Source organism: Piliocolobus tephrosceles, chromosome 3, assembly GCF_002776525.5.
Source record: "Piliocolobus tephrosceles isolate RC106 chromosome 3, ASM277652v3, whole genome shotgun sequence".
Taxonomy (NCBI): domain Eukaryota; kingdom Metazoa; phylum Chordata; class Mammalia; order Primates; family Cercopithecidae; genus Piliocolobus; species Piliocolobus tephrosceles.
In genome coordinates, this window is record NC_045436.1 from 12,314 (window position 1) to 31,360 (window position 19,047).

General features: G+C 37.0%; 1 protein-coding gene across 1 annotated transcript in view; it reads right to left on the reverse strand.

The window, feature by feature from the left end:
• Nucleotides 1-18,762, reverse strand: part of FRG1 (FSHD region gene 1) — a 22,582-nt gene extending 3,820 nt beyond the window's left edge. The window contains exons 1-6 of the mRNA XM_026456053.1: nt 18,512-18,762; nt 16,299-16,369; nt 7,053-7,178; nt 6,205-6,262; nt 4,189-4,303; nt 1,807-1,911 (exon numbers count right to left, since the gene is read on the reverse strand). Of these exons, the coding sequence (XP_026311838.1) occupies nt 1,807-1,911; nt 4,189-4,303; nt 6,205-6,262; nt 7,053-7,178; nt 16,299-16,369; nt 18,512-18,573 (537 nt within the window). The 5' untranslated portion in view covers nt 18,574-18,762. The remainder of the gene's footprint in view (nt 1-1,806; nt 1,912-4,188; nt 4,304-6,204; nt 6,263-7,052; nt 7,179-16,298; nt 16,370-18,511) is intronic.
• Nucleotides 18,763-19,047: the final 285 nt, after the last annotated feature.

Here is a 19,047-nt window from a genome sequence, read left to right on the forward strand (position 1 = left end):
GCATGTGCCGGGTACATGCAATGAAAAAATGTAACTAACCTTTCACTTCTCCAACAATAATACCTACATTTTAGATTGAAATTGTTTGAACTTTAGATTTGAAATTATTTGAAATCAAGACTATTGTAAAAAGAAATCAAACATATGACTGGAAATCTAACATGAAGCACGTACAGACATTTGATAGAGGCTTTTAAATTACACTGGTAGTAGAGAAAAATGTAACATACATTTTTATGCTCTAATTATAAGAATGAAGGGCATTTTAGAAAAGGCATTTCCTCCATCTCTTAGAGCCTTCCACTCTGGCCCCCACAAAGCCTCACAGAGCAAATCTGGGTCAGACTAGATGCAACCTGTGATTCCCGACAGAGACAGACAAAGCAAGGTTCAGGGTGCTCACTACCGGGAAGGAATGCCAAGGAACAGAAAACCGTGTGTCAAGAAGGAGGGAGTTGTTCTTTAGATACATATATGTTTATCATTAAAGATCACTGGCTTTTGCTGAGTCTAAAAAATTAAGCCTTAAATGTTTTCATCAAATTCCAGTTAACTACCTGATTTATCTATGTTATATTAACAGTATTATTTAGAATTTCACCTTGATATGAAGAGGTCTGTGTAACTTTTACAATGATATAAAACAAAGAGTAGGATTAGGGAGGAAACAGGCCAGTGCCTGGTGCAATGGATAATGCATCTGACTACGGATGAGGGAATTTAGCCTGGAAAAAGGAACTTTTATTTCCAGCTTAGTGACACACACAAGTTGTAAAAATAAAATAAAAATCACGTTTTATGTGATTCATGTTTTTCCTAATGCAAAGAAGACTATTAATAAAAATATTTTTAAAATGTGAGGGCTAAAGCCCCAGAAGTCCTGCTATGATTTTTTATGTTTCATAGAGTGATTTTCATCACGGAAGCTCAAGCATTACGTAAATACAAATGCATATACCCCTGACCTGGTAATTCTGCTTCTGGAAATTTATCTTCAGGTCCACCCGCACATCTACAAATGGATGCATATTCAATGTTTTGTACTGCAGTACTGTGCATATGAGCAGAAGACTGGAAACAGCCTAGATTTCCATCTATAAGAGACTAAACAAATTAAGGTACATCCCTAAAATGAATATTATGTGGCTGTTCAAAAAAAGAGAAAGAAAGGAAAAGCAAGAAAAAGAGAAAACTTTCTACATTCAAACTAATAGTAGAAAACTCTCCAAGATACAATTTTAAGGGAAAAAAAATCAAAGTCTAGAAGACTATAGAGGAGGCAACCTTTAGAGTAAAACAGTTGAAAATTATAAACATATTCATGTGTTCATAAAGAAATTTTAGGAGGCTTTAAAAAAACAAAACAAAGGGAAAGAGATAGGAACAGGAGCTGGGACACAGGTGAGCAAGACGTATGGCAGGCAGATGTCTTCATACACTTTTATTTAAAAATGTTGAACCACGTGTACATATTATCTATTTTAAAAATTAGATTTTAAAACATAAGCACGAAAACAAGAAAACGAAAGCCTAAAAAGATCATGTAGAACTACTCAAAAAAAGATACTAATCCATGGAGATAACGGCAAGGCAGCTCCTAGATGCACTCACTTCTCTATCACAGTGTATAAACCAGCCACCAATTATGGGATTTATAATAAGAAACGAGTCCATTTGAAACACTACATTATAAAAAGCTATTAACTAAACCTTTAAAGTGACAGTAAATGATGATTTAACATTTTAAAGAGATACAGTCACACTGCATGTGGGAATGTAGTCATCTGTATAAAATGTCATAATTACCTTGATCATTTCTTCTTCTCCTGCTGTCTTACTTTTTGCTTCTATGTCCCCAGCTTCATTGCATCTAATAAAGCAGCTATTTGAAGCCAATAAAGCCATTTTCCCCTAAGTGAAACAAAATAACAAAACAGAGAGTCATGAGGATACTTCTTGTAGAAGAAACGTTGTGTTTAGACTGAATTAATTTTTCCTCCCTGATTTAAAAATCACAGAAAAGAACTTAGAGAAAACCTGAAAAATACAATACATGAACATGCAGAAAAGGACACCAAAATCACCAATTATTTTACTGTTCAAGTATTACCACAATAAACATTCTTAGTGTATCTTCCTAGTAGGACTAAATTCTAATTAGATGAAGTAGGATTGCTTCCTTTCTAAAACATCTACAGTGATATAACTGATTTAGTTCAGTTTGAAAAATTAACTTTAAAGACAAGAACATAATTATGAATGCACACTTTATTCAAATATTAGCATTTTAAGTAAAATTTATTTTCCTCACAATTAGAAAACACGAAAAGGCATATACAATGCCTTTGGTGTTTTGAATTTAAGAATCAATGTCTGAGGGACTTTTGTGTGTGAAAATAAATACTCACATACTTTTTTAGTTGTTTAATGTTTGATGTATTACACTGCTTTCTATTAAACAAAACTTTAAAAACTGATCTTCTTGTGTATCTAAATCTGGGTTATAAATTTGGTTAGCTTGATTCTCTTAACAAATAGAATGTTTATTTATAACTTGTATTTGGTTGATTCTTTTGGAAAACTTGGAATACCATAACATTTAGACAAAATATTTACAAATACAATGATTATAAAATGTATATATTTAATATAAATATGTATATACAAAATGTATAAAATATGTGATATAACTTTTATCATATCCAGTTAAAAAAGTGCCGATAACATGGATTTAATTTCTTGGTCAAGGTTGCAAGGGCTGGTGGTCTCTCATCTGGATGGCGCCTGCTGAGCCCTGGAACACGCTGCTGTGGTCCAAGGCGATTTAAACCTGTGCCGCAGATTATTCAGCTGAGTTTTTTTGCAATAGAGTTTTAAGACCCTCTTTCATTTAAATTTTTGAAACTTAGTGTCCTTTCTAAAAATAAAATGAAATGAACTTTCCTAAAGTGTTGTATTATTAGAACTATCTAGCTCATCATCCTGGCCTTACGATATAATGGCCTTTTCTACTGGTGTAGCTTTTATTAGAAGTATCTCATCATAACTAGTAGGATCATCTCAAAGGGGTTGCAACACATTAGTGGGTCATGAAATCAATGTAGTGGTTCCTGAATGGTATTGGGGGGAAAAAGAAAAGGGAATATACACAGACACACAGAGGAAGGGGTAAAAGAGAGTAAGACATATCAAGCTGCATAACACATGAACAAGTAAGCATTGTTAAGTACAACTCTTGCTTCAGTTATACATGTGTGTGTGCTGGGCTGCAATGTAAAAATGCATTTCTCAATGGGTTGGGTCAAAATAGTTTTCAAGTCACTGACTTAAGATTTTATCCCAGGGGATGAGGAAATTAGTCTAAGCGATTACCTCTTTCTGGGGGGATGTCTGTTTAATTTGTCATCTTAGAAAACACTGCTGAGTTCCTAGTTTCAGCTCCTGATTGTATACCACCAAAGCGCTACTGAAAGGCTGAGCTTATCTTCCACTTGCTTGTGCCTACTGGTCCTTACCATTTTTTATATAGTTACCTACTTTTTAAAGACTGTTTAGCACTCACATACTTTTGTTCAATCTTTACTTCTCACACAGAGAAAGGAAATTATGTATTCTGTACCAACAAAGATTTAACAAAACATCCATATACTACAACTGTCTACTTACCAAAATTAAGAATATTATATTTTTTCTTCTTTTATATTAAAACTATCTTTTCATACACTATTTGAAGCTTATGAACTGAAAGTCCTTTAGAGATAATTTACTTCAATGAACTATTATTATTTATTTTATGCACAAATTGTCACAACTTGGTCTTAGTTTGCTCCACTGTTTGATTACAGCCTCTAATGTTTCTGAAAGCATCCATGATTTCTGCTACAAAGAAGATCTTAGGAACTATTCTGTTTTCCTACTCTGAGACCTAAAATTGACTGGTTCTTTAACGGAAATGAGATCCATATCTAGGCACTAGGGTATAGAGAAATAATTGTGGGCAAAAGTACTAATGCTATTTTTGTGGCACTATATTTTGAGATCTCTTTAAGGCTCTATGTTCTTATTGATTGATTCCAATTTAATGTATTATACTATTGCATCCTACTTTTTCTATTTAAATATATTATGATTGTTACAGACTTTCTGTTACACTGACAGGAAGTTTCTATAAACAATAACAGCACTTACATTTTGAAAGACTGGTTCCCATTGTTCTCTTGGTCCAATTGCATCTGAACGCCCAACAACAAGCCCATCTGAATTGATACCAAGATACTTTCCATAGCCAGATTTCAGGGCAATTCTGCACATTAATAAGATAGATAAAAGTTAAAAACTGAGAGGAAATTAATTATAGAACATCAAAACAGGACATGTGTATGTGTGTGGGTGTGTACATATCTAAACTTTCAGGCTGGACACATTCCAAGTGTTCAAAAGCTGCATGTGGCTGAGTGGTGACTCACTCCTGTAATCTCTGTGCTTTGGGAAGCCAATGGGAGAATTGCTTGAGGCAAGAAGTTCAAGATCAGCCTGGACAACACAGTGAGACCCCATCTCTACAATAAATTAAAAAAATTAGCTGGGCATGCTGGCGTGCACATGTGATACCAGCTACTGAAGAGGCTGACACAGGAGAGTTGCTTGAGTCCAGAAATTTGAGGTTATAGTGAGCTACGATCACACCACTGCACTCCAATCTGGGTGACAGAGTGAGACTCTGTGCCTTAAAAAAAAAAAAAAGCTACATGTGACTAGTTGCCGCCATATTGGACAGTGCAGTTTTAAATTTACAGTTTTGTATTTTGCTTTTTTAATATAAACATTGTACTTATATATTACATAACAAATATTTTCCAAATTCATCATTCTTCAATTATATTTCTTTAGTTATAAAGTTCAATAATAAATTATTAAAACTTACTTTTTCTGTTATTATAAATAGTTCTATTTACATCTATTCTGTACATAAAACTGATTTATCCTCAGAAAAAATTCCTAGAAATAACTGGATCGAAGAGTATAAAGTTCTTATGTCATCAAACTGTTTTCCAGAAAATGCTGTTTCAATTTACATTCTTACTTCAAATTAAAAGAGTATGTTTTGTATCACGGATTTTTTTTTTAAACATTATGACTTTAAAAAAATACTTGAAAACCTGATATGGAAAAAACAGTATCCTATTAATTTGCATTTTAGTATTTAACTAGAATAACAATTGTTTTTCTTTTCCTTTCCTTTTTAGTTTTTAGATTATCTGGTTATGTCCCTTGTCCATTTTTCCATTGAGATCTGATTGTTTGCAGTTTTTCTACTGGGGTCATCAGGGCTATGAATTCTATACAAGATACATATGAAGAGTAAGAACCCACTATTAAGATTGTTGCAAATATTTTCCTCATTTGTCAGTTAATTTTCTTTATAATCCTTTTTTGTTTATAATTGTAAAGCAGTTTAAAACTATTGAATTTTTTCTTCCTCTGCTTTTAATCTTTGTCTTTCCCATACTTACCAGACTTTCAAAGAAAGTATAAAAATAATCATCTTAATGTGATTTTTTTAAAATTCTGATTTCTAATCTTTTACCTTACCGAGAATCTCCTGGGATGCCAGAATTGACTTTTACTCCTTATACGTTAATGATTATATAACAGAAATCATTATCATATTGATGTAACCAATTACTAAAATATGCAAATTCACTTTCAGTATCTTCTACCCAAAGAATCATTCTATACTTTTGCACAAGGTGAGAATAACAAAGGTTACTTTATAAAATGACTGTAAAAATAGTGAGTAAAAATATTCTTCTGGTCATTACGACTCTGTAACATTCTCTGCTGGTTTCAACAATACTCCTTTTTCTAGTCGTCCTGTTTGTCTTTGGACTTCCCTACAGTGAGTTTAACTATCATAGTAACAGTGAATCAGGTTTTGTACTGCTTGATTTCTTTTTTAATCTATCTTATTTGGTGTGTGAAATTATTAATCTTGATTTTTTTACATATTTTTTTTTCAGCCTAGCATTATATATGACAGGAAATCCACTAAAAGTAGATCACAAAATCTACCTTTCAAAAAAGCTATTTTGTTTTTTATATCAAAATTACTCTGTGGGCTTAAGACAGACACTAAAATTTTTAATGAATACAATTAAATTTTTTAAATAACTGGTTACTAATTATATTACAACATAAGCTCACCTGGAATCAGATAGTTTGACAGCCGTCAACTGCTCTGGGGGACTAGGGCCCTCATCAACTATTGGAGAAAAAACATTTGAAAATAAATTTGACATTTGCTATAAAGATATCATTTTGCTTTAAAAAATGTGGCTATTTTCTTTTGCAATTAAATGTAAGAATATTCAGATATGCTTATGTCACTGTAATACTGTATCTTTGGAATCAAGATCTATTTTACCTTCTTTTAACTACAGCGCTAATTTTACATATTGAGTAGGACAGACTAACATAATGCTTATTTAATAACTTCTGAGATATCTTCTCATTATGTTTTAAAATACAGTCATAAATAAACACTTATTTAAAAAACTAAATGCTTTCATTTATTCAAGGGATGGCCTTGCTGACCAAATGATACTGCTTTTTATCTTCTAATTACTTCGTATCTCATTAGTGCTTCCTCTAACGGGCTAAAGAAAATGAGGAAACTTCAAATTGTTACCCACACCCAGGTTAGTTTTGGCAATAGGTCTGAATAAAAAAGAAATTCAAACATTTTGACTCAAGTAGGTTTTCTTTTTTCTTTACACTTACTATTTTAATTATTCCTGTTGTTTTGATTTCCAAAGATACTCTTCTGAACTATACAGAACGTTTTCAAATGCTTATATTAGAAAGAGGGACTTGCTAATGGCTGGTAAACATTAAGGAAGAAAAAAGCGGAAGAGTCAAATGCAATGGAAAATTTGGAAAATTTTGGAAAGATTTCCTTTGGAAAATGTCTGAAACTAGTTAGAGTTTGGCCTAAGCGAATGAATGTCCTAAAACCTACACTTGTGGCAGCCTCTTCCCTTCCAGACACAAACCTTCTTTGTGTGGAGCTCCCAGGGTAAAAAGACCATTGTCGAGTGCGTGTATATAGGTTCCCTTATCCATTTCAATGGCTATGGTTCCTGAAATTTCACCAAAGTTTGTTACTGTCCACCAGATTCCTAAAAAATAAAATCAATATTTAAACTTTGTATCTTAGTTTTGACACAGAGTTCTTTTTGTGTTATTATAACTTAGTTTTAAAAACTTTTATTTTGCAGTTGTAAGAAATAATACAAAGATCTCACATATCCCTTACTCACTTTGTCTCAATGATGACATCTTGCATAAATATCATACACTGTCAGAATCAGGAAACTGACATTGGTATAATCCATGAACCTTATTCAGATTTCACCAGTTTTACATGTACTTGTTTGCATGTATGTGCACAGATTCATGTGACTACCAGTACAGTCAGGAATAGGTTTTTAAAATACAAAATAGCAACATACACTCAGGCATGGGGGTGCATGCTTGTAATCTCAGCTACTCGGGGAGCTGGGAAAAGAGGATCACTTGAGCCCAGGAGTTCAAGGTTATAGTGAGCTATGATCTCGCCACTGCACTCTAGCTTGAGTGACAGAGCAAGGTCCTGTCTCAAAAAAAGACCAAAACAAAAGGCAACATGTGAAGGTACAAAGTGACACATAGAGAACGGTCTCTCTCATGATAGACCCCAGCCATCTATTCATGCCTGCTTTCCAGAGGCAATGCCCCTCATAACATTTCTTAGAAATGCCCCTACAGGAAGACTTTCTAGCATAGTAATCTTTTTTTTTTTTTTTTTTTTTTTTTGAGACGGAGTCTTGCTCTGTTGCCCAGGCTGGAGTGCAGTGGCACAATCTCGGCTCACTGCGACTTCCGCCTCCCAGGTTCAAACAATTCTCTGCTTCACCTTCCCGAGTAGCTGGGGCTACAGGTACCCGCCACCACGCCTGGATAATTTTTTTGTATTTTTAGTAGAGACGGGGTTTCCCCATCTCGGCCAGGCTGGTCTTGAACTCCTGACCTCGTGATCCACCTGCCTCGGCCTCCCAAAGTGCTGTGATTACTGCACCTGGCCAGTAATCTTAACTATGATTTTAGATTGAAAGCAAAATGAGCAGAATCTATGTCTATATATACTAATTTCCAATTTGCCAACAGAAATGTTAGACCCTAGGAACAATTAGTTAAGCAGTTGTTATAAAAGTTTATATTTTAATGTTAAAAAATATCCTCAAATCCCCTCCTAAATTGTACTTTAGCTAGAGCAGAAATAAGTCAATCATTAACTGGATATGACATATTAAGGAATTCTCGTTCATTTTACATGGTCTGATAATGACATAGTATAATGTATAAAAGAACAAAACAGATGATGAGAGAAAGACATACCATGTTAAGAAATGCACATTTACATACTTATGGGTAAAATGACATTCATCTGTGATTTTACTTAAAATTTCTAGGAAAAAATGTGTGTGTGGGTATGTGTGTAAATGAAATGAGATTGGCAAAATACTGACAATCCTGGGCCCTGGGCACATGGGGGACTCATATTCTTCTATGTATGGATTAGTTTGGATATTTCCATAATAAAAAGGTTTTAAAGATTCAGTAAATTCCACTGCACAAAATTTTCTATTCAACTAAACATTTCATGCTTTTCATAATAAATTTTAAAATACATAAAATTTTACCTAAAATGAAGTTGGACCCTTACCTAACACCAAATACAAAAAGTCACTTAAAATAGACCAAAGACCTAAATATAAGAGCTGAAGTTAGAAACCTTTTAGAAGAAAATGGGAAAAGCTTCATGACCATGAATTTGGCAATTATTTCTTGCATAGAACATCAAAGGCACAGGAACAAAAGAAAACACAGACAAACTGGACTTCATCAGAATTAAAACCTTTCGTGCATCAAGAACCACTGTCAACAGAGTAAAAGGCAACCCAGAAAATGGAGAAAACATTTGTAAACTGCATATGTTATAAGGAATTAATATCCAGACTATATAGAGAGCTTCAAAAAGACAAACATCACAATTCAAAACTGGGCAAAGGATGTACACAGACATTGCTCCAAACGTGATGTACAAATGGCCAATGAGCACTTGAAAAGATGATCAGCATCGACAGTCACCAGGGAAATGTAAATCGAAACCACAATACAATACCACTTCACACCCATGAGAATCACTAGTATCAAAACAAAAACAAAAACAAAAACCAAGAAAACCAGAAAAACAAATGTTGGGCAGGATGTGCAGAAACAGAAACCCGATGCAATGCTGCTGGGAAGGTAAAACGGTGCATGTATTTAAATGCCACTGAAGTGTATACTTAAAAATAGAAAAACCGGCAAATCCTATATTCTGTATATTTTACCTCCACACACATACAAAACCAATGGAGAAAATCAAAATTAAAATTTCAGCCAAAGATGATTAGAAAGCAGTAAAACTAGCAGCAATTTAGATGCCTGAGTTGTCTTATAGCTACAATTGTTTTCAATAAAAGAAATAACGCTTTATTCAGACTCATTATGAACAGTGTTATGATTGGCAAGTCTTTCTTATAAATGTAATAATGATTTTAAATTCATTTTATTTATTTTGTATGTTCTATGCCATGTTGATCAACTACACTTAATACTAAATAAAATCATTTAAATATAGTATCTCATTAATGTTTTGCAAATGAAGAAGAAATTTCTGGCAGACAAGCTCCTCAAAATTTTCACACTCTGTCCAAGTAGGGAAATGATACGTAACATTACTTACAATATTGTGAACTGAAAAAGAAATTACTTTGAGCAGATGCCAGTATTTTTTCTCAATGGGATTTCAAAGAATAAGAAAGCTAAACATAGTATCATCAAAAATTAAATGTGAGCTATTCTGCCTATTTTCTGCAAGTGGCCTACATTCGACCCTCAGAAGTATGCCTGTACGTTTAACAACTAAAGTAACAGAACATAACACTCATCAGTGCCACTCTGGGGATTCCAGCTGTGAGAGAGCAGTGGACCCTAAGAACAGTGGGCAGGGAAGTTGCCTGTCTCTACGTCAGGTCACAGCTCAAGCTGTGTCCACGCTGCAGACGCCTAAGCTGAGTCTGAGCATCCGCGCTAAAACATTACTTGCTATTTAGACACAGGCTTAAAGTTATTTCCTTTTAAACCTTAGGCAGACGGTCAAACACCCCTGCTGTGTTGTCTCACAATGCGTAACAAAGCTGTTCGCATGTTTTCACATGGTTTAGGATGTTTACATGTCTGGCATGCCTGTAATCCCAGCACTTTGAGAGGCGGAAGCAGAAGAATCACTTAAGCCCAGGAGTTCAATATCAGCCTAGGCAACAAAAGGAGACCCCCATCTCTACAAAAAAATTAAGAAATTAACGATTGTGGTGGTACAAGCCTGTGGTCCCAGCTACTCAGAAGTCTGAGGTGAGAGGACTGCGTGAGCCCGTGAGGTCGAGGGTGCACTGAGCCATGATCACGTCACTGCACTCCAGCCTGAGCAACAAAGCAAGAGCCTGTCTCAAAAAAAAAAAAAAAAAAAAAAAAAAAAAGAAAAAAAAAACAAAGGCTCGATGCACCAGTGTCATGGCTGATGAGACATGACCAGGGCACCCCTCACTCCAGCATCAAGGCCGTGTGACAGCTCCCCTCACCTTCTGACTAACTCAGGGCCTCTGTGCCAAGGGCCCCCTTAAATCTCTACCTTCATTATGTGCTTGGCATAAAGGAATGATATATCTTAGATTTGGAAATGGAATTTTCTTCCTCAATCTCACTATAGTCTAAGTACCCTTCACAGACCTTCTATTAACCCATAGCTTACTTAGCTTTAGTTCCTGGGTAAATAAAATATATGTGTTTTGCAAACTACGACGTTATAAGTCCAGTTGCTTCTTAATCTAGCAGAGCTCAGTGAAACTTTGCTTACAGATACAGGCATGCGTGTTTTTATTAATGTCACACTTGGTTTTCTCCATGTGAAAGGCAGAATTTCTTTCATCCTATTTACTAATTCCTTCAGATCCTTGTGAGGAACCAACAGAACAACTTTAAAAAATTAACAGGTTTTCTTTCCCTTCACAAATAGGCACATGCTTACTTATATGGTAAGTTTAGAAAATCCACAATGCAAAAGAAGGTGGAAGGACAAAGAGAAAAAGACACAGAAGGACTTCCTCTTCCAGCCAAGATGGACTTGCCCTCCCACCACGACCAACGAGAAGACTGAAACTGGATAGAATATTTGAGAAAACTGTTTTCGGGGATTGGAATACAGGCACAACAGGACTGTGATATCTGAGAACAGGAAAACACAGGAGGCAAATCTCACACACACTTCTGTTTTCTGCCCAATAGCAGTTTCTTGACCACACGGAGAGGTAGAGACCTCTAAGAACGAGGCAGTGTCACTGAGCTGAGAATCTTGCAGTGCTAAAACGTTGGGAGTTTATGGAATAAGGTACTGGAGAAGAGGGAACTACACAGAGGTGAGGCCTCAAAAGAGTATGCAAAAGTTCTCTGCACGTCTGTGGCCAAGGGCTGGGGGGAGCGCATGCAGAAGGCAGGCTCCACAAGGCCTCTGCAGAGCGGCTGGCACTGCTGAGGGCTGACGGGAGACGCCAGAGATCACACAAATTTGAGACACAGCAGAGTGGAGAGAACTCACCAAGTATACAAAGCACATGTTGTTGAGGCCCAGGAGGATGGACCTTTCCTAGAGTAAGAGTCACAGTCTAAGTCTACATGCAAAACCCTAATAAATAAGTACAAACAAAGTCCCAGGCTTGACAGAAGCAAAAGGGTGGGCAAATAATTTAACTAGGCATCAAGACATTTAATAGAAATAAAGGTTAAAATATTATGAAAATGAAAGACTGAATTTATAAGGAAGACTTAATTCTAAATGTGTAGACATGAGAGCTTCAAAATACTTTAAGCAAAAACTGCTCAAGTAGGCAGATCTAGAATTATAGTTGGAGATTTTAACATAACTTTCAATACATTGTAGGATTAGTAAAAAGTCAATAAGGACACAGAAGATGTGGCTAGTCATGGGATAACTGACATCTAAAGAACATTGAACCGGCCAGGCACCGTGGCTCACGCCTGTAATCCTACAACTTTGGGAGGCCGAGGCAGGCGGATCACCTGAGATCAGGAGTTTGAGACCAGCTTGGCCAATGTGGTGAAACCCCGTCTCTATTAAAAATATAAAAAGAATTAGCCGGGCCTGGTGGCAAGTGCCTATAGGCACTCCAGACCGCTGGGCAACAGAGTGAGACACCATCTCCAAAAAATAAAACAAAACAAAACAAAAAAAACCCTGAACCACCATCTGCAGAATACATTCTTTTCAAGTGCACATGGAAATTTACTAAGAAAGTATGTTCTCCAACCATACTATGAATTAGAAATCAGCAACAATAACATATCTATAATATCTCCATGTAGTAGAAATTAAAAACAATACACTTTTAAATAACTCATCAGTCCATGAAAAGAAAAATCACAAGGAAAACTAGATAATATTTTGAATGGAATGAAAATGAAAACAAAATGTGTTGACTATAACTAAAACTAAGGTGGAATGAAGAGCTCTAACTCCCTTCTTAAGAAGCTATAAAACAAGAGCAAAGTAAACTGAAAATAAGTTAAATGGAGGAAAAAAAAAAGATTGAAAATAAATGAAATAGAAAATGAAAAAAAGAGAAAATAAGTAATACAGAAACAAATTTGTCCAACCTGAGGGCTGCATGTGGCCCAGGCCAGCTCTGAAAGCAGCCCAACACAAATTCATAAACTTTCTTGAAACATTATGAGATTTCTTTGTCTTTTTTTTTTTTTTTTTTTGGCTCATCAGCTTATCGTTAGTGTGTTTTATGTGTGGTCCAAGACAATTCTTCTTCCTCCATTGTGGCCCAGAGAAGCCAAAAGACTGAATACCCTTGTACTGAAAGATCATTAATGATCTAAAATAAATGATCTTATAAAGATAAACAAATTGATAAACTTGCAGCTAGACTGACTGATCCAGGAAAAAATAGCAAAAACATAAATTACCAATATGAAGAGACTGCAATACAGATTAGATTCTACAGACATTAAAAGGATATTAAAGGACTATTCTGAACAATTTTCTGCCAATAAATCCAACAACTTAGATGAAATGAAATTTTCTTAAAAGACACAAATTACCAAAACTGACACAACAGAAAAATCTGAAAATATCTCTTAAAATTTTTAAATTTTCCCACAAAAAACTAAAACCAAACCAAATAAAACCCTCTAGGTTCAGACGACTTCACTGGTGAATTCTATCAAACATGGAAAGAAGAAATCATACCCATCTTACATAGGTATTTCCAAAAACAGGGAAGGAGAGAGCACTTCCCATCTCATTTTATGACACCCAATATCACCTTGACACCAAAATCAAATAAAGACATTACAAGAAAAGGAAACAGAAGTCCAATATCTCCCATCAACACCAATATAGAAAGTTAAAAAAAAAATCATATCTAGCAAAATCCCGAAGGACAAGGCACCACAACCATGTGGGGTTTACCCCAGGGATGTAAAGTTAGTTTAAAAGTTGAAAACGAAACCAATGTAATTCATTGGCAGAAAGAAGAAAGCTGTATAATCATCTCAACAGATACAGAAAGAGGCATTTGACAGCATTAAACACCGTTATGATAAAAACTCCCAAGAATCAAAGTTTAAAAAGAATGTCCTCATTTTGATAAAGGTTTTCTCTGCAGATCCTACAGACATCACACCACATGGTGGACTACTGAAAGCTTTCTGCCTAAGCTTGGGAACAACGCAATTATGCCCAATCTCATGACTTCTGTTCAACACTATGGAAGTCCTGGACAGTATAAGAAACCAGTAAAAAGAAAGACAAGACATAAGGATTAGAAAGAAAGAGGTAAAACGATAGTCACAGGAAACATTGCAAATTTCTTAGTTTTCTATATAAACAAACCTCTAGAAGTAATAAGTGAAACAGACTTACCAGATTACAAAGTCACTACACAAAAATCAATTGTATATCTACATACTGACAGCAAACAATTGGAAAATCAAACTCAAAAGTTCTATTGACAGTAGTGTAAAATTATAAAATACTTAAGAATAAATTTTTAAACAGGCATGCAAGACTGCTACATTGAAAATTATGAAATATTGAGGCCCAATATTAAGATGTTGCTTCTCGGCCGGGCGCGGTGGCTCAAGCCTGTAATCCCAGCACTTTGGGAGGCCGAGACGGGAGGATCACGAGGTCAGGAGATCGAGACCATCCTGGCTAACACTGTGAAACCCCATCTCTACTAAAAAATACAAAAAAAAAAAAAAAAACTAGCCGGGCGAGGTGGCGGCGCCTGTAGTCCCAGCTACTCGGGAGGCTGAGGCAGGAGAATGGCGGGAACCCGGGAGGCGGAGCTTGCAGTGAGCTGAGATCCGGCCACTGTACTCCAGCCCGGGCGACACAGTGAGACTCCGTCTCAAAAAAAAAAAAAAAAGAAAAAAGATGTTGTTTCTCCCCCAAATGATCTGGACTCAATACAATTCTCCGAGAAAATCCAACAGGTTTCACTGTAGAAATTAATAGTTAATAAGTACAAAGTTGGAGGACTCACACCATCAGATCTCAAGACTTCATGAAATTATAGCAATAAAGAGAAATATATCAACAGAAAAACAGACAAACGTATCAACAGAACAGAGTCCAGAAATAGACCAATACATAGAAAGTTAATCGATTTTTTATGAAGATACCAAAGTGGATTAACGGAAAAAGGAAACAACAGTGGTGCTGGAACAACTGGCTATCAAGATGTTAAAAAAAAAAAAAAGTAAATCTTGAAACCGAACTCACACCATGCCAAAATTTATTTGAGATGAATGACAGATTTAATGTAAAAACTAAAACTATCATTCTTCTAAAAGAAAATGCAGAATATTTTCCTGACTTTGGGGTAAGCAAAGATCTCTTAGATCAAAGAGATAAGGCAGTAACCATAAAAGGAAAAAATATAAACTGAGCTTTATAAAAATTAAAAGCTTCTGACCATCCTGGCTAACATGGTGAAACCTAGTCTCTACCAAAAATACAAAAAATTACCCAGGTGTGGTGGCGGGGGCCTGTAGTCCCAACTACTCGGGAGGCTGAGGCAGGAGAATGGCGTGAACCTGGGAGGCGGAGCTTGCAGTGAGCCGAGATCGCGCCACTGCACTCCAGCCTGGGCGACAGAGTGAGACCCCGTCTCCAAAAAAAAAAAAAAAAAAAAAAGCTTCTGCTCATCCAAAAACCACCATTAAGAAACCGAAAAGGTAAAACTCAGACTGGGAGAAAAGACTGATAACACCATCAACTCTTGGCAAGGATGTAACTGGAGCACTAATTCATTCTTGGTAGGAGGGTAAAATGGCACAACCACTTTAGAAAATTTTGGGCAGTTTCTTACATAGTTAAACATTCACCTATCCTTTGACACAGCAATTCCACATCTACATATCTACCCTAGACATTTACCCTAATTTTAGAATTGTTGATTCGCCATTTCAAAAGCAATGATTCTTCCAGAACATTGGCTTTATACCATTTCATATTTTTATAAATTTTTAAGTTACCGTAATTTATGAAGATTCAAAATGCAACTTGCCAAGATTTAAAAGAGAAAAAAAAAGTATGGAAAGAACTAAATGGAAAACAAGCTGGTTAAGTGTGTTTGGGTCAGTTTATTTCTAGCATCATTTACAGGCTACCCTGAAGTTGTATTTAAAATTTTCATTAATTTCAGAGTTCACAAAATAATGATTTTTTTCCTGTGAAGATACTTCCTTTAAGAGACAACTGACTTCTACAATTAAAATGTATACATGTTCAAAGAAAATAACTTGTAAAATATTATTTGGTTGAAAAACATTTACATTAGGCCTTTAAAATTATGCATCAGAATCTCCAACTATTAAGCAGTCTAATGGTGCCTACTAAGTCAGAGAGTTATAATTCTCTCCTGTGCTTTGTTATGATAATGAAGTAAAGGCATCAGTACCATCTACTGTGCTAAAGAATAAATGGAATTTACAACTGTAGGTAACATTTAAGCACTTTAAGACAAATATAAATATGTCATAAATTTCTAACTAGGAAAATATTTTCAATGAGATCTCAAGAAATGTTAACTTTTTTCAGGATAGAGTACTGAAAACTGACTCACCAACAATATCAAGCTGGGTTTCTTCATCTTCTTCTCTTTTTCTCTTCTTATCTTTGCTCTTTTTCTTCTTACTATCGGACATAATTTACATAGATGAGTTTAGGTATATTGATTTGTATGATAAATAAATATAAGCTTGAAACCTGGAAGTCTTCTAAGCTGTTTCATTTATAAATTACTGATTTAGGATGACTTACATTGCTATGCCCTCTTAAATACAGTACTGAGAGGTTGCTTCAGGCTTTATACATATTACGTAAGAGTTCAAAGCAGATTGCAGAGCCACACGGCCAGATTTTAAATCCTGATTCTGTAACTTCTTAGCTCGGTGATTTTTGGAAAAGGTACTGAATCTCTCTGTGAGTCAGTTTCCCCACTTACAAAATTAGGATAATCACTTTAACTCTTAAGGTTACTGTGAGGATTAAGAGGTAATACGTAACTTCACACATTGCTGGTGCAAATGTAAAATGGTGCAGCACCCGCAGAAAACAGTTTAGGGTTCCTCAAAAAGTTAGTTACCATATGACCCAGCAATTTTACTCCTAAGTATGCATACCCAAGGGAAATGAAAACATACACTCCCAAAAATATTTAAATAAGAATATTCACACTAACTTAGTCACAACAGCCAAAAACTGGGAACAACCCAAATGTTCATCAACTGATGAATGGATGAACAAACTGTGTTACATCCACACAATGGAATACTACACAGTCATAAAAAGGAATAAGTGCTACAACAATGATGAACCTCAAGAATGTTATAAGTGAAAGAAGCCAGATACAAAAGGCCACATGTTGCATGATTTCTTTCTTAGGAAATATTCAGAATAGGCAATTTCACATAGTCAGCAGATTAGAGGTTGCTGAGGACTAGGAGAAGGGGAGGATGGGATGTGACTGCTTTAACGGGCAGGAGGAGGTTTCCTTCTGGGATGACGAAAATGCTGAGCAACTAGACAGTGGTGAACCTCTCGAATATATACTAAAAACCACTGACTGTACAAAAGGGTGAATTTTATAATTATGAATTACATCTCAATAAAAAAAGAAAAAAACAAGGGCGATTTGAAAAAAGTTAATGTGCAAAGTGCCTACAATTTCTTGGTGCACTGGAAGTGCTACATAAGCATTAATTATGATTATTACGATAATCTTAAGACACTTTTGTCTGCATTTTCATCATAAAGTTTTCAGAAAATACCTCTTATCTCCTCCCAGGAAATTCACAGAGTAAAAATCTCACATTCATTCCGGATAAGCCTGCCATTTATTCTGGCATCTTCATGAGGCCAGACTCCTAGACAGGGTTCTCAAGGGCAGTGGCTTCAACTCACTCCTTGATACCTTCTTTCCATTTCGCCTAAAAATGTCAAAACCTCTGTTTATCACAGAGACCAGGGAGAAATGCTCAACATTTGCATGTACAGTCAACCTCGGGCAAATTTGCCAGTTAAAAAAGAAGCGGGGATATGAGGGCACAGGTATTTTTCCCTAAAAAGCTAATAAATTACTACTACGACCTCCTCACATTTGGCTCAATTTGTTTACTGTATATATGTTCTCTCATTTAAACCTCACAGTCTTCTAAAAGTATAAACAATCGAAAGTATAAATGTGTAAACGGAGGTTCAAAAATATTTGATCTTTTAATGAGTAAATGGAAGTTCAGACATATTAACCAATTTGCCACAAACTACAAAATTAGTAAACGACAGAGTGCAGGTTCGAGCCCATATCCCTATCAAAGCCCATATACACCTCAACCACTGTGTGATTCATCCTCGTTTCACTCTACATATTAGGTTAGAAAAAACTAATCAAGAACTTGTCTAGGAAGAAAAGAGACAATGGAGAAAATAATAATCCCTAATAAAGGAAGTTATTATCACGAACTACGAGAGCAGACTAATGCAGACCCACCAGGCAGAGGTCTGGAGAGATGCCTCAGGGGACCCAGACTCGTGGGTAGGGGCCACGGGTCACCCGCCGTCTACCCTGTTTCCAGGGCCGTCCGCGCGGGAGGCTGCCCCTCTTTGCACAGGGGCCGGGAACCGCGGCCCGGCCTCCGTCCAGCCCGGACAGGGGCCAGGGCGAAGCCTGGAAGGCTACAAAGCCGGCCCTCCGCGCCACGGCTTCCACCGGACTCGCGAGGCTGGAGTGCGTCCGAAAAGGGCGGAGGAGGCCCCCGCCCGAGCTGCAGGACCCACCTCTTCGCCTTGGTTCCCTTGAGCACGAGCTTGGTAGACTTCACATAGGAGTACTCGGCCATGACTCCGGGAGACTTCTGCGCGGAGAGGCTGAAACCGGCTCAGGATGAGTTTGCCACCCGGAGCAGCACCTGGGCGGGGAAGAATACAAGTGGAGGCGAAGTAAACACTGCCTGACAGCGTACGTCTCTCCAGAACCCGCCTCCGTCTTCACCCGAACGGTGAATGGCTGAGAGTCCCACTTCCGGCTTTCTGCGGGGGGGGGGGGGGGGGGGGGATTCTACGGCGGCCGCAGAGGGCCGAAAGGTGTCCGCGCGCAGCTGCTCCCTGGCGCCCTCTCGAGGAGCCCCTGAGGATTCGCGCCTCCCGAGGGGAGGAAAGCGCGCCCGAGGCGCTGCGGGCTGGCGGGCTGGCGGGCTGGCGGGCTGGCGGGCTGGCGGCGGTCTCCGCGGGGGCGGGAAGTGGCTTCGGCTGCCCTCGCTGTCCGGCAGCGGGGCGGCTGAAAGCGCGGGCCATTCGTGCGCGCGTCACTCGGG